The 8,129-nt window shown below is 38.6% G+C and overlaps 3 protein-coding genes across 4 annotated transcripts in view; 2 read left to right on the top strand and 1 right to left on the bottom strand.

Moving 5' to 3' along the window:
* Nucleotides 1-1,878: 1,878 nt before the first annotated feature.
* LOC119085997 lies at nucleotides 1,879-3,649 on the bottom strand. Its single transcript, XM_037196568.1, has 4 exons — nucleotides 3,156-3,649; nucleotides 2,681-3,087; nucleotides 2,399-2,583; nucleotides 1,879-2,325 (listed from the first exon to the last, which is right to left on the bottom strand). The coding sequence occupies exons 1-4, from the start codon at nucleotides 3,471-3,473 to the stop codon at nucleotides 2,015-2,017; spliced, it is 1,221 nt and encodes a 406-aa protein (XP_037052463.1). The 5' UTR covers nucleotides 3,474-3,649; the 3' UTR covers nucleotides 1,879-2,014.
* Nucleotides 3,650-3,970: 321 nt separating this feature from the next.
* On the top strand, nucleotides 3,971-4,789 carry LOC119066828 (transcription factor MafK-like). 2 transcript variants are annotated; one of them, XM_037169489.1, is made up of 3 exons: nucleotides 3,971-4,131; nucleotides 4,292-4,513; nucleotides 4,582-4,789. In XM_037169489.1, the coding sequence occupies exons 1-3, from the start codon at nucleotides 4,102-4,104 to the stop codon at nucleotides 4,717-4,719; spliced, it is 390 nt and encodes a 129-aa protein (XP_037025384.1). In that variant the 5' UTR covers nucleotides 3,971-4,101; the 3' UTR covers nucleotides 4,720-4,789. The 2 variants fall into 2 exon arrangements, with proteins under 2 accessions (XP_037025384.1, XP_037025383.1); XM_037169488.1 differs by having other exon boundaries at nucleotides 3,972-4,140.
* A 196-nt stretch (nucleotides 4,790-4,985) lies between these two features.
* Nucleotides 4,986-8,129, top strand: part of LOC119066825 — a 29,751-nt gene continuing 26,607 nt past the window's right edge. The window contains exon 1 of the mRNA XM_037169485.1: nucleotides 4,986-5,396. The gene's annotated coding sequence lies outside the window, so the exon portion shown is untranslated. The remainder of the gene's footprint in view (nucleotides 5,397-8,129) is intronic.

The following is an 8,129-nucleotide window of genomic DNA, read 5'->3' on the forward strand; positions in this document are numbered from 1 at the left end:
CGATGAATTTGTGTACATCTGTTTCAAAGAATGGCCTCAGTACTCAGACCTTCCAAACAACATGTGTCTGGTCTATATTTAGGCGAATACAGCAATTAACCACCTAGCGTAACATCTAGCTTAGATTCTTAAGTACTAATTTACTTGGAGGGACTCTTTTGAAAAACAGCCTACCGAAATCGGGTTTGGATGCATATGCGATGAAATATGGGCACTTAAACATTTCAACTTCTCATATTTAATCGTAGATGCTTTCAAACCCTTCATAAGACCCTATTTGGCCCAAAAGCACATAAAATTACCTTTCAAATGATACCCCACAAGGGTTCCCATTTTTCAATTTTGAAAAAGAGGACATTTCGGAGTCAAAAAAGAGGACAAAAAGAGGACGCCTTCACATTCAAAAAAAAGGCCGAAAAGTGGATTTCTGACGCGGAATTACAACGACTGTACATTCACTTTGTGCAACTATTGTGTAATTTACACCACAGTTCATGCTGAAAACAAAAAATTCAAAAATGCTCTGTGCAATATGCACTGAAATAGTCCTGATATTCTTTTCGATTCCTTCTCAGTGATAACATCCACTCCATTATATCTGAATACAGAATTCGTTTTACCTTATCATTGCGTGATCTTTGGTATTTCACACAACGTTACACTATTTCCTTTCTTGTAAAATTACTAACTTTTGTTTTAATGTAAGGAAAGGATTAGATAAAGAATGCGAGCGGAGCGAGCGAAATATTTTTTTTATGTGAAGAGTTTGTTGTATTACCTTTTAGAGATTCTCTGACAGAGAAGATCATTAGTTAACACCGCGCAGCGAAAATTTTTCGTTTTTTAGGTATTAAATTTACTTAAAAAAGAAGAAGACCTGAAAAAAGAGGACAAAGAGGACGTTTTCATCAAAAAAGTGATGTTCTTAGAATTTTTGTAAAAAAGAAGAACGAGACGAAAAAAGAGGACATGTCCTCTAAAAAGAGGACGAATGGGAACCCTACCACACCACCATGTACGGCTCGTGTAACTGGAGAAATATTGGTAAGGAAAGTGCAAGTTTTTGCTTGAAAACTTCAACAGAACATATTTCAGTGTGGATTAATTTAAAAACCAATGAGTCTTTATTCGGCTCAATAGTACATGTGATTACCTTTCTAATGACACCCCACACGACCCTGTACGGCTCGTGTACCCGGAGAAATTTTGGTAAGAAAAGTGCAAGTTTTCGGTTTTTGATCACCTTTCACCAGTCACAAAAGCTTCGAAGAATTTTTTTGAAAGTGGTTTTGGGCTCTAGGGTTGAAGTCCTTTCTAGGCACATATTAAAAAGTCCACTGGAAAATGTGTCCGATTTGGGTAGGCTGTTTTTCAAAAGAATCCCTCTTGCCAATCTTAAATTTCCAATAGACAAGAAAATTTCTGAGAAAATCTTAATTATCACAAGGGAGTTGGTACCTCCAAAGATAACACAATCCAAGAATATAAAGCCCCATTCAGAGAATCTAACATTACGGGAGAATCGGAATCTCTTTCCAGTGTAATTTCCAAAGTTTTGATGACAACGGGGATGTTATACATTAATTAAAGCTCGGAAAAATTCCCTTGATCTGAAAGTAGATCTTACCTGTTCTGACCTGAACTTTGTAAGTTCGAAAACTTATCTGATCTGATCTGAGGATTGGTAGGCTTATCCTAATACGTAACCAGAAAACTTACCAGGTCGGGTCAGGCTATTGTCTTCCAGGGTAGAATTAGGTCTCATGTCAGGTCAAAATTATAAAATCAGATTTCACATCGACTTAAGATTAGATCAATCTGAAGTCAGATTTCAGGTTGACCTAGCTCGCATCAAAAGACAATCAAAATCCGATACTCTGTTCATGTTCAACGATTTATTCATGAATGTAGCCTTTGTAGCAGTCCATTTCCGTAAGATTAAATTCAACAAAAAAAAATAAAACAATTTGCGATAGGCGGTATACAACAATAAGGACGAACGTAATGGTTTCTCTTAATTTTTGCCGGTTAGTTTGTACCACATCTTATAAGCGGCAAAAATTTTTGCCATTCTTTTGCTTCTTCCCTGTCCAATTTCACTGTATTGTTTCACCGAACAGGCAACGATGAACACATATTCATTTTTGATCAACGTCCGACCTGCCATTTCCTCTGTGTATTTTGGCAGTGGCCAACTAATAGTCGCACAGAACTCCTGTAACCGGCCGATGACATTACCGAAAAAATTGGTGCTGATCAATTTGTCCAGAAGTGACAGCGCGGCCAAATTACTTGCATGCTCTTTGGACGTTCCAGATCCGTTGGCTGTAGAACAATCACACGAACAACCAAATGTTAAGCAAATTAAATTAAAGGAAAGATTTTAATCGTTCATTACCATCCAGACCATTGACAACAACATGACACTGAAATATTGAATGTGAAGTCGATCGTATTCTGTACAAAGGTACGAGCTGTCGCGGACCAAGTATCTCTTCTAAGACCTTTACTGGCGGAATCGTCCGCTTGGCGTAAATGAATCTCTCGCCGAATATCTCGTTGCTCCTTATTTCATCGAATCGACTTTAGAGAGAGACAAAAAAGGAAAAATTAGTTCGCCTGCTATCGAAATCAACGACAAAACACAGTGTCGAGCTCCGTTATGTGGAGTTACACTTACGTTGAGCTGCAAGATGTTGTTGACATAAATTCATTGTCTGCCATCCAGACGTCCTGCCCACTCGTAGTGGTAAAATGTTCCACAGGAATTTCGCATTGATTGGGCGTCAAACAAATTGTCGGTGTCGTAATGGCAGCCATACTCGAAGGAAGTGGCTCGTTGTTCGAAATTTGATTTGTTGGTACTGAGTTCAGCGTCGAATTTTGAGTTCTGTTCTCCTCGGTGGATCGGTCAAGAGGGCTATGCAAAGCGTTCGCTGATTTGGCGGAGTTGTCAGTTGGTGTCAAAGTATTTCTCACAGAAGCGGATGAATAAAGATTGAGCAAGGCCAAGGCTTCATCCGGTGCGTTGTTGTCCAGTGCAAAATTGAAGAATGTGGAAAAGTCACTGCAGTTGATTAACGTGGCCTGAAATGAAATGGGAAAATTTTTCGATTCTTCTCCAATTTAGAGCTTTCAATGTCCATTGCACTCACAATTTCTTCAGTGACAAAATCAGGAATTTGAGGACTGTTCGCTGCGGCATTCGACGTAAATTCAGCGGAATTCTGCTCAGTAGTATCGGTTGTAACATCCGATGTGACTCGTTCCGTCTCGTTCACGCCTTTAATCATGTAAATATCATGCGATCCATCATCACCGCTTTTGACTTTCTTAAAAATTGTCTTCAACGGAACTTTCTTTTGTTCCATCATCAGTTCGGCTTTCTTCGCTTTGACCACATTCCTTTTTTGGATCTTTTTGATTTGGTTTTTTGGTTGCCGTGGGCGCAATACTCTTTTCACACTGTCCATGTTGAGATTACGCGCGCAATATTGTGATGTTCAATCCGATAAGAATTCTTTGCACAAATGCAAAATTGTCGGTGTATGCATTGAATGAGCGTCCAATCTACGATAAGACGAAAATAACTCAGCTTTCATTCGATGCGGGTCAGATCGAAATAATGCTGAAGTGTCACACGTAACCTTGTTGAGACCTTTCAGGGTTGCTGCATTGATCATGGAAGGATATTGTTGCGAAATGCAAGGCTGGGTACGTGATGTTCGTTTGTTTGTTCGACTTCTGTTACTCATTTTCATAAAATAGGTTGATCATGAATACATTCCACTTCTCCACCAAAACCTTTCAGTCACTTCTCTACCAAAACCCTTCAGTGGTAGAACATCGCGCTTTAAATTCAAATACTTAAACTGAACGACGCCTCCTGTCTCGATTTTATTCAACGAAACTGGTCGACATTGGCCGATTATTATGACGTCTCCAATGTCAAAACACGAATATTACGCACAACATCGTCTATTACATCGAATATAATGATTTCAAGGGAACATGACTCGGCAATTTTAGATTTTCTCGATTCAATTCTTTGTGTTTCTACGTTTTACGGCAACAAAATCAACCCTGGAGGCGAAATATCAAATGCCACAAGAAATAAAACGCGAAAGAAAGGTGCCGCTGGTAATTATACATAAAATGACCGATAAAAAACATGGACCAACCATACGCGTTGATCGTAAACAAAACAAAACTGTTTACGGTGAAAGCGTTCACCAATTGGTCTATGTCATTCGTACACACCCAGCCTACAAAATCCGAAATACCATTCCAGGCACCCCTATCGCCGTGTCCCATTCCAGACATCTCCGACGATGAGTTAATTTCGATTTCGGTGCGTGATTTGAACCGTACATTGAAACTACGCGGTTTGACTCGCGACGAAATTGTTCGCATGAAACAGAGACGACGAACATTGAAGAATCGCGGATACGCGGCCAGTTGCCGAATCAAACGGATCGAGCAGAAGGATGAACTGGAGACGGAAAAGACTCAGGTAGAAGACACGAATCTTGGAGTTGAGTACATTTTGCTGACATTTTCCGAACTACAAATTTTATCTAGGAATGGCACGATATGGAAGCGATGCAGGATGCCAATGAACACATTCGTACGGATACTGAATTGTGGCGGCGCAAGTATGAGTCGTTGAAGAAATTTGCGATTACAAACAAGATTGCGATACCAGCCGAATTGGAGTAGCCATGTAGTTCAAGTGTGGTCGAATGTAGCACCCATTTTGGGGCAATAAAACTTTACTTTTAGTTCATTCGGTTGTCTTTATTACTGGTTTCATGGCAGAGACTAAGATAGGAAACATTGAGGCACAAAGGCACAAAAGCACAAAGGCACACGAAAGATTCAGCGTCTTCATAGTCAATTTGTGAAGTTCATTATGTCATGTTACACAGGGCATATTATTGGTTAATTCATTTACCGAATTTGCAGAAATTTACCGCAAATTTACTGAATTTACCGAAAAGTAAATTCGGTAAATTTCGATAATCTTTGGTAAATTTCAGTGAATTCGGTAAATGAATTTACCAACAATGGGCACCGATGTTTTGTTGCCTAGTCGGTTGTTGCATTGAGATAACAAAATTGTCATTTCGTTGATTAGATTAACTTATGTGACTTTCAAAAGTTGAATAAAAATTGCGAAATTTATTTGAAACTGGCGAAATCAGAATTCAGTTTAATTTGAGAGCGTGAACGTTGAACATTCTGCTTGAAGATAGAAAAACAGCGAACTTTCGGCTATTTAGATAACGGTAACGGTCGTCGTTGATATTATATTTGAACATTGTTGCAACGAAATATTTCTAGGTGCCATTGAAATAGCCATTTATGACGACAAATACTTTGATCAATGTGCGATGGTAAGTGGAATTGTGCTCCTTGTTTGTTATCACCTGAAACAGTAGAAGGAATCGATGAACGCTCTAAGGTCTGACATAGTGATTGTTAAAACTATAAGGGTAGCAGAACTGGTTTAAATCTCAAAATACGTTTATTCCGTCAGTGTTACAGTTAGGATGTCCTTGCCGTTTCTGAAAGCACAGTCATTATGCGAAATTGAAGCGATTTTTCGAAGTAGATTTCATGTACGTCCGGGGAAAATAGGGTCTTATTGGGTTTAAAATTCATCCTCAGTGGGATATGTGAAGTTGTAGTTTTCAAGCGGAAAATGAATGAAAACGGCATCGGGGAATCTGGCACACGCGATCATAGTATGCGTCCTTTTACTACATGTAACGAAAAGTCATGACTGTGCCAGATTCGCCCATTAGAGGTGAATCTGGCACACCATCAATTTATATGGTGTGCCAGATTACCCCACGCCATGAAAACTCACACTTTTTCTAATGTTTCTCGAGGTACACGAAACGTACATGGTCGTCATTAGAAAGGTAATTTTATGTTGTTTCAGGGCAAGTAGGGGATTATGGGGGTTTCAAAGCGTCCACGATGAAATATGAAAAGTTGAAATGTTTAAGTGCTCACATTCATTGTAGATGCTTCCAAACCCCCATAATACCCTATTTGCCTTGAAACAACATAGAATTACCTTTCTGACACCCCACACTACCATGTACGTTTCGTGTACCTCGAGAAATTTCAGTAGGAAAAGTGTGAGTTTTCAGTCATTTTTCGGTTGAAAACTACAACTGCACATATCTCAGTGTGGATGAGTTTTAAACCCAATAAGATCCTATTTGCCCCGGAAGTACATGCAATTACCTTTATAATGACACCCCACACGATCCTGTGCAGCACGTGTAACTTTAGAAATTTATGAGGAAAGTGCACGTTTCCGGTTATTGATCGCCTCCAACCAGCCACATATGTTTCGAAGTATTTTTTTGATTTTGCCATTTTGGCTAGGGAGCATTTTGGCATTTTGGAGGTGCATCGAACAGTGGCTGATGCTGTACTAGCTTTTGATATATTGAAAGGAAACATAACCGACGATCTGATTTCTTCAAAGTTTGTTTACAATGAAAGTTTCTTATAATTGCTTATAATTTTCGAACGTCTACGTTGCGGATTCTAGTCGAACCGCGAAGATCTATAGTGAATACTTAGTGAATTAGCCAATTGATCGGTTGATAAGACTTATGAATGAACATAAAACGACGGTGATGAAGTACAATGACAGGAGTGCGTTCAAAACGAGATATTACGAAGAATATGGTTTTTAGTTCTAGTTTTTATCAGTCGATTGTTTTAAAAATTAGACGAATTGCTCGAACTGTGATATTGTAACGATGTGATTATTGTAAATTATTATTATTCAGCCAGTTTTTTGGCGGTGTCAATAAATTCATTCATTCATTATTTTCAAATGTTCACCTGTGTCTACACAAAATTACCCTTGCACTATAAACGTAAGAATAAATTAAATAATTGAACTTTTTCGGACTGAAACATTTGTTGATTAAGTGGTTCTTAAAACAGTTTATTTTGCTTTACTTGGGAAATATCGTGCATAATCGCAGGTGGTCCTTATTAATTAAAGGAGTGATTTCATTGTCAACTATTGAATGTACGTCAGGTGCATTTGTTATATATATTGTGAGCATAACAGCACACTACCACAAACTTTGTGGCACTAAGTAATTTTAAGCGTTAATGGGACGGTCCAACTGCACAGTAGCACAGTGTGGCACGCAATGTTATTAGGTGTGAGAAGAAAGCGTATACGGGGAAAGGTTTCAAAATTCAAGTGCAGACACAGAGGCGTTGTAAACTAGTCTATCAAAAACTGTACATTAATAAAGACTCTTATTAGCATTACAGTGGTATAGCAATATTGGTCATCATTGGTCATCATCATTCACTAAACAGTAAACCCGTTTCATTCAATTCATCCATTGACCAGGAATCGCCGAGTTAATTTTTGGCCATTGAAATACGTGTAAAACCGCAGTCGATGATCGTCTATCACTGTTACCTGAGTAAATTTGATCTAGACATTGCGCTGAAACACTATCAACGTATCAAATTCATCATTGAACGGTACCGTTTTCACAGAATTCTCGTAATTGGAGATTTTAACATACATGACATTATTTGGACATCTGATGACGACGACGAGAATGTGTTTCACACATCAGTGGAATCGAATTTCTTGGAACAGATGATAAGCCTGCCGTTATGTCAGTTATCGAACATCCGAAATAGAGCATCAAACGTACTGGATCTGTGTGTTTTTAAATAGTCCTAATGAATTTAGATTAAGTAATGACCTTCATACGATTATTGAAGAAGCGCAACAGGATCCGAGTCACGTTCCGTACGAAATTAATGTAGAGTTTTCTGGGACTACGCCAACATAGACGGAGTTCGTTACGATGTACCAGTATAAACGTGGCCATTACGAGAGAATGGCTTGTCAATTAGACGGAATCAATTTCCAGCACGAATTTAACATCAGAGATGTAGATTCAGCCTACGATTTTTTCCTCAACACGATGAAAATAACCTTCAAAAAGTATTCCAATAAACCGAAATGGTGGTCTCCTTTGTTGCAATGTTTGAAAAATCGACGAGATAAATGTTAAAAGAAAGAATGGACTCCACACAACGACTGAATATGAAGAAGCGCTGAA

The sequence above is a fragment of the Bradysia coprophila genome, chromosome IV, assembly GCF_014529535.1.
Source record: "Bradysia coprophila strain Holo2 chromosome IV, BU_Bcop_v1, whole genome shotgun sequence".
Classification (NCBI taxonomy): domain Eukaryota; kingdom Metazoa; phylum Arthropoda; class Insecta; order Diptera; family Sciaridae; genus Bradysia; species Bradysia coprophila.

Bases quoted from the DNA above. Each gene is read 5' to 3' on its own strand.
- LOC119085997 (XM_037196568.1), bottom strand. From the start codon at position 3,473: ATGGACAGTGTGAAAAGAGTATTGCGCCCACGGCAACCAAAAAACCAA. The intron at 3,088-3,155 runs GTGAGTGCAATG...ATTTCATTTCAG, and splicing joins ATTTTGTCACTGAAGAAATT to GCCACGTTAATCAACTGCAG. The intron at 2,326-2,398 runs GTAATGAACGAT...ATTGTTCTACAG, and splicing joins TGTTGTCAATGGTCTGGATG to CCAACGGATCTGGAACGTCC.
- LOC119066828 (XM_037169488.1), top strand. From the start codon at position 4,102: ATGCCACAAGAAATAAAACGCGAAAGAAAGGTGCCGCTG. The intron at 4,141-4,291 runs GTAATTATACAT...ATACCATTCCAG, and splicing joins GCGAAAGAAAGGTGCCGCTG to GCACCCCTATCGCCGTGTCC. The intron at 4,514-4,581 runs GTAGAAGACACG...AATTTTATCTAG, and splicing joins TGGAGACGGAAAAGACTCAG to GAATGGCACGATATGGAAGC.